The following is a 12,905-nucleotide window of genomic DNA, read 5'->3' on the forward strand; positions in this document are numbered from 1 at the left end:
TCTAAATCAGATAATTAAAAAAAAATCTGATTAATGATAATTTTGGCTTGAAAACCAAGTGCCCTATTTCAACAGAAGTTCAAGTTGACTTATAAAAATGCAGACATTACCTTTGAGATTGACTTTACAAAATGCCATGAATATCTCTGCAAATTTCTCAATCCTCTTATCACTTTGACTTTTTAAAGATTTAATGCTATAGTTGTAAGTATAAAGCATATTCCTTATGTATAATTCTTGAACTAGAGTGAATTTCATTCTTTCATTATGTTTAAAAAGCTTTCCTTCTTCCTGATCCTTATAAACTCTCTTTGAACAATATTTATTAAAGGTCAAGAAAATGGTTTTTCTAGAAGTCAGAATAGCATATCACTTGCAGTAATTTAAATTGCAGAAGAGTTTGTATCTTTACTACATTCTGTGTAACAATGCTTTTGCTCTGTAAAGCATTCTGGGGGTGTTGGAATATTTTCCTTTTGAAGACAAATGCTCCATGGTTGGCATGCTCTAGCCACTGTTGCACCCATTTAAAGACTTCTAGGTTAGAGTTAAGCATGGGTAAAGCATCCCTCAAGGGAAAGTGTAGGTACTGGAGATCCTAGCCTTTTTCTATACCCTATTGTTGTTCTTTTTCTTTTTCTTTTTTATTCCCCATTTTTCTTCTCAAAGAAACATAAAGAGGCACCAGTAAGAAATATAAGTATTCTTGTTTGGTGTCCTTGATTAGAAGTAGTGCAGACATCAGGGAGCAAAAACCAAAATGATTATTCACATAATCCTTAACGCTGACCATTTTAAAATACACTGCAACAAAATAAATTGTAAAAGGTAGTTTTAAATGTACCCTTCTGTCTCTACTACATTGTCCTTGTATCACTAAGATAATTTTTAGCACCGATATCAGCTTAGGTAATCATAAAAGTTAAAGAGCTGCCACTGGCAGCTTTTTCGTTCCAAAACTTTCCATAGAACTTCAGCCAACATGATGTCTTGATCCCTTGTGTCCAAGGAGTGGTCAAGGTTTATCAGTCAGCCTTCAACAGAAGAATTTGACCCTGATGGAGTGGCAGCTATAATCATATGGTATTTTTAGGAAAGTGATACACTGAAAAATAATATCACAATTATGTATTTATGAAATGTTGGTTTCTACAAACTGGAGATTTAACAATGATTGCTAGAACAAATCAATACATTTCTAAAAGAAAATAAAAATGCACAGAGATAGTGTCAATCAAATGGATTATGAAAAAGCACAGTCCTGTTATCTTCGTAATGAATGCGGTACAGAGTGTCATAAATGCCCTTACATCCTTGTCACATAGTGTGAATTACAAAGAGAAAGACCAAAGAAATTGACTTCCCTTGAACAGGGTCTAATACGTGAATCCTTTGTCCCTTTCTCACTTATTAGATGCCTTTCATTAGTGAGCTCTCATAGTCTAATAATCAATCCCAAAATACTCATAATTATGGGAAGACAATATCATTGCCATTTTCACAGTCGTATTATCATATTTTTAGTGTGTTGAGCACAGCAATTATTTATGAAAAGTAACACATGGAAGCATGAATAAAATATCTTTATGTACAAAGTGGCATGGCAGGATTTCGACCCAATATTTAATAATACACTTGCAAATGTTCCCTGCATTAACATAGTGGAAAACAATAAATACAAACGTTAGGTAACAAAAGAACACTGAGAAAGTAGGAAAGTCTCTGTGGATAAGAAATGTTAGTTCTGAAAACTTTAAACTCAAGGGACAGTCATTTCATCAGTGAAGCCACCTGCCTGGGCTGTCAGGTTACCTGCTCACAGATGCCCCTCCTAAAATTCCCTCCCCTAGGAATGTTCCTATAAAATGTGGTAACGTGTTTTTTCACATCTTAAAGGACAGGAGAGGCCGAGGATGGTTTCCGATTCTCTTCGATTATTGCGTGTCATCTGGACATCACTTTATTGGGACAGGTGACTGGTGCACACTGGCGAGCATGGTTGGAAGTCAGGATTGAATCCACAGGGCTTTCTTCCTTTCTACCTCTGGAGCACAGAAGCTGAAGAGTAAGCCTGTGGGGTGGGAAAGGGGGAAACAAAAAAGTTCAGATTCCAAGAAAGTGAAGAAGTAGAGACGCTGGGGGACACCATCTCTTGGTAAGAAATGTTAGTGACCAGTTGAATTTTTCCACCCAGTAGAGTCACTGGAATGTCTCATAAGCACTTCAACTTCAACAAGTCTGAAAGGAAACCCACTAGACTGCCTCCCAAACCTATTCCCTCTCGCTCCGTAATTCCAATCTTTGCTCTTACCTTCATGATCCATCCAAGCACTCATGCTAGATGTGTGGGCATAATCTATACCCCTAATAGTTCTCCTTCCCCAATGCCTACATGCACACAATCCCTACCTCTGGAGAATGTTACCTTCCAGGCAATTCTTTATTCTATTCTGCCTCTTCATCTGTATCCCTACTGTACCTGCAGACCTGGTGAAGCCCTTGTTCTTTTCCCGGGGAATACTGAAATAGTCCTCTGATCTCTCGGCTTCCGGTCTTACTCCTGTTGAATTAATCTTCCACACTGAACACTCAGTGATGTGTCTCAAGCACAAATCTCATCATATTCCTCTTCTGATTAAAGCACCTCACCGTACCCTATCACTAACGCGACATCGTTCAAGGTCTGTTGCTTGCGGTAACAATGTGAGTAATTTAAGAAATTTATTGGCAACTTTCATGCTTTTGCTGCTGTGTACTTATCAGGGAGAACAGTGAACAGGCAACTCTGCACTTCTCCTTCACAGGAAGGAGAGTCAGGGCTTTGGTTTATTACTTTGGGTTTTTTTGTTTGCGGTACAGAAACAACTTTGTGTATTGGCCCCCCAAAAGAGCAGGAGATGGAAGCTTCTGTGCTTTAATTGGGAAAGGGGCACGTGCCCGGCATGGCAGGGTAGGTGCTGTCGTGCTGCTGATGGCAGTGCCGGTGGTTTGCTGGAGTCTGGGAGGAGGAGGATATGGTGGGGGTGAGGGTGGGCAGTGGGACCAGGGTGGAGACCTGCATCTTGCTCCCTCATGGCGTGGTAGGCGAGGCAGGACCTTTGCTAGGGATGGTTGCATTGCTGCCTTGCAGTGTGGGAGCCGGACACTGGTTACCATGTCTTGCGGGACAGTTGGAAGAACAGAGAGTGGACACAGGATCCAGGTCAAGTCTTACTTAGTCTGTGGAAAGGACTGTAAAGCAGGGCATTTCTAATGTCCTCCCAGAGCACCTGTGGCTGACAGATGGTCTCGCACAGGCCAGAGCATGGCGTAGCCCTAGAAGGAACACAATGATTACAGGGGTGACTGAAACACTCCCCGCTCTCAAATTCTGGACTAACTTCCTGGGTGTGTTTTACATTCAAGGTCAAATAAATAAATGGCTGCTTGATGGCATTAGTAAAAAGGAAAGAGTCAGATTTTATTCTGCTTAGAAAAGGAAAGTATTTCATTCTCGCCATGTGAAGTCCTTTATGATTTAGTTTAGCATGGGAAACAAGACCTCTCATGATCTGGTGTCTTCCACTGCTTCAGCCTCATTTCTCAGCCCTTCTGGCATTGAACTATATCTTCTAGGCCCTTGCTTCCCAAGTTATCTATGGACCAGGTTGGTTTTTAAAAATTTCTAATCAGTTGCAAACTGATATTTTAAAGAATAAAATAATGTGAATAAAATGTTGAAGCAATAGCAGATTGCTATAACAATTTTTAAACGCTTACACTCAGTTTCTGTACTTAATCTCATTGTGGAACAGTATCAACAGTTCACTGACCCTGCAGCAGCTGTATATAGAACAGCTCTAAGTTAACCAATTATCTATAATTTTTTTCATATACCACTCAGTTTCACAGTTCTTTGCATTTACATATGCTATTCCCTGTGCCTAGAAAAACCCAGGTCATTTTTTTTTCCTTACCCTGTAAGTCTCAACTTAAATACTATCTTCTCTAAGAAATTTACCATTAAATTTCAAGGTACCATTGCTATCTTTATATACCACTCTCTTATTTACTATATTCTATTAAAATGATCTTATTTGTATTTCTCTACACTTGTCTAAGCTCCTTGAGGACAGCAAACCATGTTATGTCCCTCTTAATACCTGGTCTAGTACTGGGCAAGGAGTAAGATCTCTGTCACTTTTTCTTCAACGAAACTGTAATCCTCCGTAGGTGAGTTTCTAAGTGAAGCTAAGCGTTTGCAGCATAGATCAGCTAGGTAAACATCTCAATTTATGTGAGTAGGATAATGCTCATGATTAATATTGTATTGATCTTTTTTTCTCAAAGATCAGAAACCAATATAGGAACAAACTGGATTTTTCATCACAGTGTATTACACATTGACAATCTTTCTCAAGAAATGAATTTTGCTTGCTTCATTAATGATTTTATTCATTAGCTGACATTTCAGTTTGAATGTCTGTACCAATACAGCATAAGCTTTCTTTCCAACATTATAATCTCTGTAAAATTCAATGTGCTGGCTTCTTTATGGTCACTGAAGAACTTTATGGTCACTGAACCTCTCACAACCCTAAAATTTTGTATATTTGTGATTCTTACAAAAAATTAATGATCACTTTAATAATAAAGTATCATGATTATTTAATCATATTGACAACACTTTATAAACAAAGAAGCATAATGGTTTTAGGAGAAAAGGTCATTCTGTCCTGGTTTTATAGATGTGGAACCTACTGCAAAGCATTATAAAGAAATTTGTTGAAGGCCATAGACCAGGATCAGAAAATAAATCTTGTTTTACTTGTGATGTTTTCTTTTTAGCCCTCATTATTCATTTTAAAATGTAAGAAAAATAATTGAAAAACATGTTAAGCTTTTCTGGAAGTTCACAAAGATGCTTTTAGATTATCAAGGGTGTCATTTAGAAAATTACAGAAGTACAGTGAATTGTATCTGCAAGAAAAATAGAAAGGGGTAACATTCCACTTTGCTGAGGATCTGTGAGATGAGACCTTCATACAAGTAACTGGTCTTGCTGCCGCTTGGTTCTTCATTGATCTGAAACGCCCCTCACTTCTTACGCTGGCAGGTGGCTTGGAACAGAACGGACAGGAGACCTGCTGCAGAGGGAGCGGCCGGGCGGCAGCAGGTCTCCTCCCTTCTGCAGCACAGGATTGGTGTCAGAACAATTAAAAGACTTTCTTTTCAGTTCTAAAATTTTCTTTCCCCTCATTTAAGATATATCTTGGATGTGTCTACCTGCAATTAAAAAATTGTCTTGATAATCACTTTTGTTAGTTGTATAATGTCATTGATTGGATCACACCTAATTTATCTGAAATTTCCATACCACTGGACATGCTGTTTCTAAATGTTTGCTACCATTCTTTGTATATTAATCTTTAATCACATTTCAAATAATTTCCTTTTGAAAATTTCCTAAAAGTTAAGTTACTAGGTGACAAATGTGAATATTTTAAGTCTCTTAGTGAATATTACCAAACTGCTCTTCGGAAAGATTAATCCAGTTAATCCAATTTATACTGTCAAAATGCAGCATATGATACTATTTGCTTCACCAGTATGATTTTTAAAAATTAGAAAAAGAAAAACTCAAGTAATTGAAGGTTATAATTTTTTTGGTCTTAATTCCATTTTTGATTAGTAATAGTACAGGAACTCTTCTATAATTTTATATTACCATTTTTATTTCCTCCTCTGTGAATTGCCTGTTCATGGCCTTTGCTCATTTAAAAAATTTCCGATTTGTATAAATGTCTTTGTATATTTAAAATATTAATGAATTGGTCTCATATTTATGACAAACATTCCCGATTTATAATTTATAGTTTTCTTTATGATAATTTTTATGTTTGGAAATTTTAAGTCATGATGTAGTAGAATTCCTATTATTTCCATTGTGTTATATTGTTTCATGGTCTGAAAATTCTTAATCAGACACATAATAAAACCTAACAAATTTTTCTTCTACTTTTTTTTACATTTAGTTTTTTTATATATTTTCCCCATATAGATATTATTAGCTAATGTCCCTTCACACTCATTATTAACCAATTTGTTCAGACCATTTGTTGGCATCAGTAAGAAAAGGATGTGCTTTCCTGCTCTACATTTTGGCATAAAAATTCTGGCCTTAGCAGAAGTCCTAGGTAACAGCAAATCAATTCCCTGTCACTTTGTCATAAAAGAATTAAACTCTTGTCATAAAAGAATTAATCTCAGAAGAAGATAACATAGCATATTTGCATTATAAGTGAGCACAAATATGTATAGAAGTACATACAGCTAATGTATCTCTAATCTTTGATTCCAGTGGCCTTCAAAACTTACCACAAGTTATTTTTGCACTAATACCATTTTGAGGGAGGTATCAGCTAATAGCTGAGAGGAAAATGAATTATACAGGGAAAGCTTAAACTAAAATAATCATTTTCTTATTCTAAATAAATTATGGTCCCTAAATATAGCAATAAATCTGCAGTGAAAGATAGTATTTTTCGAAACTCCTATCAACCTTCCTCTTGTTGACATAAAAGTCTTAAGAGATTTTAGAACTAGATTGAATTGATGAATTGTATCAATCATGCCCATATAGCTTTTTAATTTTTTTCTCTATTTTCTTATTTCTTGTGTGTGATTTCATGTTCTCACTAGACAAAGTTTTGCAGAGAGGGCAAGGATCATAGATTAAAGGTATTTTGGAATTCCATTAAGTACAACATTCAGCACAAAATAGATGATCATTATATGAAGCAGCAGGCATTAAATACATCTAGAAATTTATCCTGAGGTGAAAAATTTTAACATGAGTGAATGTTTCCATATCAGTGTTTGCTGTTGCATACCAATCCAAAGACTTCTCAACTTCTTTTCTCAACTTCTAGTTCTGATAAATGCATTCCTATTTATCCTGACTTTCTGAGTTGATATCTTATTTCTAGGTGATATCTGATTTCTAGGAGAAAGCAATTACTCAGCGGTTACTACATTTAAAGTACAATGGTTGCTAAGAGAAATATATTGAAAAAGGGTAAGACAAATAGACAATAGAACTGACCAATTTCAAACATGTTTCTTCCCATTACTTTCATCTTTACTCTTCAGAACATTGTTATGTAATTCCACAATTACTCAGAAAGGCAACAGAAGCTATTTACCTCTGCAAATCAAAAGACATGAGATTAGAGGCTAGGAATACTTTTTAAAGTATAAAAATCGAAAGAAATGGGAGTTGGATGATAATTCATTTTGTTGAGCTTGTTTGGGTCAGTACTCTTCCTTTTCTCCTGTATAGAGACTGCCTCCTGCATAGAGGCTTTTCTTTCTTTCTCTTTCCAGCTGAACAGAAGACTTCTTCCTCCAAACTGGACAACTGGTCACTAAGATTTGAGCATTTTAACAATCTGGAAAGCATCCTTTTACTAGCCACAGGATTGCAAAGAAACCATAGCTTGTATGGAAGGAAGCTTGCCATATACTAGAGAGAGCTGGACCACGTCTCCACAAATTTCTCACACTTCTCAGGTTCTTGAATCTTGCATCTGAAAGAGTGCATTGCAAAAGGATAGGCAAAGTCCCAGATTCCTCTCATCCTAACCCACCCCTTGCTGGCTAGAGAAGGATGAAATTCTGACACTGACGCATGTCTGGAGGACACTCCTTTGTTTACGTCTCCTGCTCCTGGCCCGAGAAGCATGGCTGGCATCATTTATTCAATAAACAGTGGCTGAGTATCCGTAACAGCATTGTATTCGTGCTGGGAAGTAGACACAAGTAGTGAGCATAACAATGACATTCCCCCCGGACACTACCCAGAGTGACTACCATTGTGTTTAGGCCAATTCTGGGCATACACCTATTTATCTGTTCTTTTGCTTTTTTACTATTAGTTGCTAAAGGGTAAATTTCTCTGCAGGTTCTAAAAATTATCAAACACTAATTGTGAGGGCACTTAATCAATGCTGCTTGTGAAAAATAAGTCAAAAGAAACTTTTCTTACCCAATTCTAGAAAAGCAAAAGACAGTCCCATGCTAAGCTGGAAAAGTTAATTCCAGCAGGCCTGAAATCGGGCTGAGTTGTTTTACTAAAATAAGACATGTACCTGCATTGCACTGACTCCTGGTCAAAGAATGGAACACACAGAATAGCAGTTGCTTGTAACCATAGTTTTGAGAGGTTTCGATTATTCATTGATTAACAATTAATGTAATGAGATTGATCACCTTGCATCTGGTCTCATTGAGACACCTGGAGGGCTCTGTCACTCATCTAGTTATACAGCAAGAATGTGCCTACATGACCATCTGGGTACTGTAAGTTCCCTATATACAAACGAGTTCCATTCCAAGAGTGTGTTCGTAAGTCCAATTTGTTCGTAAGTCCAACAAAGTTAGCCTAGGTACCCAACTAACACAATCAGCTGTATAGTACTGTACTGTAATAGGTTTATAATACTTTTCACACAAATAATACATTTAAAAAACCAAAAAATGAAGAAAATATTTTTACTCTTACAGTACAGTACTTTGAAAAGTACAGTAGTACAGTACAACAGCTGGCATACAGGGGCTGGCATCGAGTGAACAGGCAAGAAGAGTTACTGACTGGAGGAGGGAGAGGAGGTGGGAGATGGTAGAGCTGAAGGGTCGTCAGGAATAGGAGACAGAGTGCAATTTCACTCATGCCTGACATTGATGGAACGCATGTTTGCATCTTTGAAAGTTCGCAACTTGAAGGTTCATATGTAGGGGACTTACTGTATAAGAAACCCCAGCTGAGGGTGCATTTTGGATCACCTTGTTTGAGGTACTTTGTGCACACATCCATGGTGCCTGGCTCCAGAGAGAAAGTACATCTGGGTACGGTTCTTACTGAGAGAGGACAATTGGATCTCCCACCTGGCATCTCTGGACCCCTCTCCCTGAGCCAGCCTTTGGCTGTGATGCGCATTCTTACCTTAATGCAGCTGCTGTGTCATATCCTATTTTTTTTTTTTACTGTCATTGTGGGTCCTGCAAGTCTTCCTTAGCAATAGAACCCTGTCTAACTGCCACTGTTAAGTATGTATATGCTGACCCAGGCAGAGGCAAACTGCATCTATGAGGAAACATTACCAACAGGCAGAAAGAATGAATTGTATCATTCCTGAGGTAGGCAGGGCAACTGGAAGAATCTTCTACAGCCCCCAAGACATTTATTTCTCTGGCAAGTGTTCTTAGAGTTTGTTTTTAGACAAATAGAAAATGATGGTTTAGCTGACACAAGCTATTAACTTTTCAGGTTATAAAAGTCTTTAAAAATAATCTGAGCTGCAGCAGGCTAACAAAACAGATATTAATGAGTATCGCAGTGAGTGAAATTAGGGAACTTACATATTTATTGCCCAGGTGTGGAGAGGATCCATCAAGCTGTCAGTTCTTGGTTTTTCCTTGTGCAGAGTGTTCACCTAAAAACAGAAGATATGCTTTGGTCTATAAGCTCAGAGAGCGAATAAGCATGAAAATAAAAGTTTCTTGGCTTGTTTTTTGTTTTTCAAGGAAAGTCCAATTTCCCTTTAAGAACGTCATTAGAGCCACAGCTTACCTCTTGGTATTGCCTGGAAATCGTTCACCAAGATTTATGAGCTTTATTCGGCCATTGTTTATTTTTACCCTAGAGGAGCAATGCTAACTCACTTCCTGCAGATAGGGGGTGTGAGTTGGGAGGTGATAGCAAGAGAGGCGCCCTAGGGAATAAGTTATTGAGTTTTGCTTGTTCCGTAAGCTGGCTCTGCCTGAGCAAAACTACATCATATATTTAAAATGCCATTTTATCAGGAAAACATTCTAGGGTCCTTTGTTTAAATAATTCAGTGAGAGTTTCGTGAAAATGAATTTATAGGCCAACATGAATACTTTGATGACATACAAAGCAGCACAGGGAACATTGCTCAAAATAACAATGTTATTCCATCATCAATATAAAGATAAATATTAACTTAGGATGATGGGGAGCTGAGAGGCCCCAAGCATTTTTTTTTAAATTTATTTATTTTATTTATTTTTGGCTGCATTGGCTCTTCGTCGCTGCACGTGGGCTTTCTTTAGTTGCGGTGAGCAGGGGCTACTCTTCGTTGTGGCGCGTGGTCTTCTCACTGCGGTGGCTCCTCTTGTTGCGGAGCACGGGCTCTAGGTGCGCGGGCTCAGTAGTTGTGGCTCGCGGGCTCCAGAGCGCAGGCTCAGTAGTTGTGGCGCACGGGCTTAGTTGCTCCGCGGCATGTGGGATCTTCCCGGCCCAGGGCTTGAACCCGTGTCCCCTGCGTTGGCAGGCGGATTCTTAACCACTGCGCCACCAGGGAAGCCCCCAAGCATTATTACATGCTCTTGGATTTGTGTTCAAAGCATTTCACATTGCCTGTGTCTTTCATGTAGATTCAAGTAACAACAGCAGTCACATTATATAAAATCAGTATGGGTCCAAGTGTCCAGCTTTGAGAATAAATGTCATTGTTTTGCTCCAGCTTTTATCTGCCAGCTAGGAAACCAGTCTTCTGGGGACTCCATTGATGTCACCCGTTACCTGCACTGTCATGGCAATAATAAATAGTACCAGAGACCTAAGAAGAACAAACCTGGGACTCCCCTTCAAGAGCTCCTCAAGTCTTCTGCTTCAAGAAATGTCAGGCTCAGAGCAACAGCCCTCACAGCCCCTGACCCACTACAACCCTTTGCTCACTATTGTTTATTTAACAAAAAGCACAGCATGTCCTGGAATCCATGGCTATAAAGTACAGGAATAAGAAGTAAACAAAAGAAACATTTATTGAAACCCTACTGTCTGCCAGAGGTCATGTAAAACAAATCATATGAAAAACTTCAATTCTTAATATCTCCCAAAGTCTGTCTAACTGGGAGTAGAAAGTGTGGAAAGATTCAATAACCATATGATTCAAATAACAGTTACAATAATGATATATATGGTAAAAGCAAACAAAGTACATATACACCTAGAAAAAAACAACTGGAAAGAAATACACCAGGACTTCCCTGGTGGCGCAGTGGTTGAGAATCTGCCTGCCAATGCAGGGGACACGGGTTCGAGCCCTGGTCTGGGAGGATCCCACATGCCGCGGAGCAACTGGGCCCGTGAGCCACAATTGCTGAGCCTGCGCGTCTGGAGCCTGTGCTCCGCAACAAGAGAGGCCGCGATAGTGAGAGGCCCGCACACCACGATGAAGAGTGGCCCCCACTTGCCGCAACTAGAGAAAGCCCTCGCACAGAAACGAAGACCCAACACAACCATAAAAAAAAAAAAAAAAAAAAGATAGTAACCCTTATTAAAAAAAAAAAAAAAGAAATACACCAAATGCCAATACTGATCATATCAAGGTTTTCTCTCATAAGTAATTTTTAATTCTTTTCTATTCTCCATTTTCCCCCATTCTCTATTATGCATAACGTGGTCAAATAGTAAAATGGCAGTTTAAGCCATGAAGAGATATTCAAGGCAGTAGTGCATGATGACTTGCCAATCAACAGTTAGAGGAGAGAAAGACCACGTACAGCTGGGACAGTCAAGGAAGCCTTGGTGTAAATGCAGAGATTGACGCAACTATTGAAGGGCTGTGAAGACAGATGCTGAATCTCTGTATGGCTTTATACATCTATGAATCTTTCCCTCATCTTTACAGTTGTTCATTTCTAGTTGTTAATGAACGTTTGTAAAACACAAATAAACAGAAAAGTAACTGTACATTTAATGAGTAATTACCATAACATACTAATTAGTATTAGTATACTAATAATATATGAATAACATGTAATTACCACAATGAGTAGGAGGGGGAGGTGGGAGTGACAAAGGAGACCAAGGTGCTGTCTCCTTCTTCAAAAGAGCTTGAGTGCAGTGAGGAACACAGAGGATAGGAGGTGAGTGACATCTGGGAAGTACGTGTTATTAAGTGGCTCACAATTTGAGCAAGTGAAATCTGGCACACCATGAAAGGCCTTGTAGACATGCTAGCGTTGGAACTTAATCATAAGTAATAAAAACTTATCAGAGTTTTCCAAGCAAAGGAAGATTATAAATGGATTCAGATCTGCTTTTTCTTCCTCCAAATAGTTCAAAACCAAGTGATGCTTTGAAATTAAATTCAGTGATACAGAGTTTTCTTTCTTTTGTGGAATCATGTATTCCTTAATTTAGACAATTTTCTTCATATTTGTATAGCCTTACATGTTAAAAATGAGATAATGTACATTAACTTTCTGAGGAGTGGTGTAAGTGGGAATCATGTTTAAAATGCATCATGTCACATGTATATTTTGTAGTAAATCATGAGGATGTTTAACTTGGCAAGACTTCTTACTAAACCTGAGTGGCATCTTATATGTTCTCATAAAGGACTCCGTGATCTGCTATGTTTGGTGCTCATTTTTTTCTGAAAGTACATTCTTGTGTATACCCTAGTAGGCTTTCTCTTTTACATTAAAGAAAGCTCCCAATCGAAATAATCAGATTTTAAACATTGTGGGCCACATTTTCAACGGAAGAACCCTGCTTGAGAAAGAACATATTTAGAAGAAGCAGGAAGTGTGGATGGATGAACACCATAGCCAATTAGAGGAGGAGGATTTGAGGCAAGGAACTGTCTTATCCGGAGAAAATACTCAGAACAATAACCATTACACATAGAGGCTTGTAGAAACCCAGAAAATTTAACATCCACTGGCATTCCGCCTGAAGGTGAATTGCTGCAGAGCTCTGTTTCCTTGGAAACATGATATATTGACCTCTAAAATGGCAAAATTTATTTTGAAATATAAGACCAGAGTTTATAAATTGACATACTGACCAATCCAATGAATTCTTAAGACCATTGAATCTCAAATTTCATGTT

The 12,905-nt window shown here is 38.2% G+C and overlaps 1 protein-coding gene across 4 annotated transcripts in view; it reads right to left on the bottom strand.

Annotated features, from left to right (window-relative positions):
* Positions 1–1,567: 1,567 nt before the first annotated feature.
* Positions 1,568–12,905, bottom strand: part of EMCN (endomucin) — a 98,852-nt gene continuing 87,514 nt past the window's right edge. For 2 of the 4 annotated variants that reach the window (XM_028164175.2, XM_007172910.2), the window contains 2 exons: positions 9,400–9,473; positions 1,568–2,071 (listed from right to left, as the gene is read on the bottom strand). In XM_028164175.2, coding sequence (XP_028019976.1) covers positions 9,439–9,473 — 35 coding nt within the window. In that variant the 3' untranslated portion in view covers positions 1,568–2,071; positions 9,400–9,438. The other 2 variants (XR_450208.2, XM_007172911.2) reach the window with 2 other exon arrangements.

Source organism: Balaenoptera acutorostrata, chromosome 5 (genome assembly GCF_949987535.1).
Source record: "Balaenoptera acutorostrata chromosome 5, mBalAcu1.1, whole genome shotgun sequence".
Classification (NCBI taxonomy): Eukaryota; Metazoa; Chordata; class Mammalia; order Artiodactyla; family Balaenopteridae; genus Balaenoptera; species Balaenoptera acutorostrata.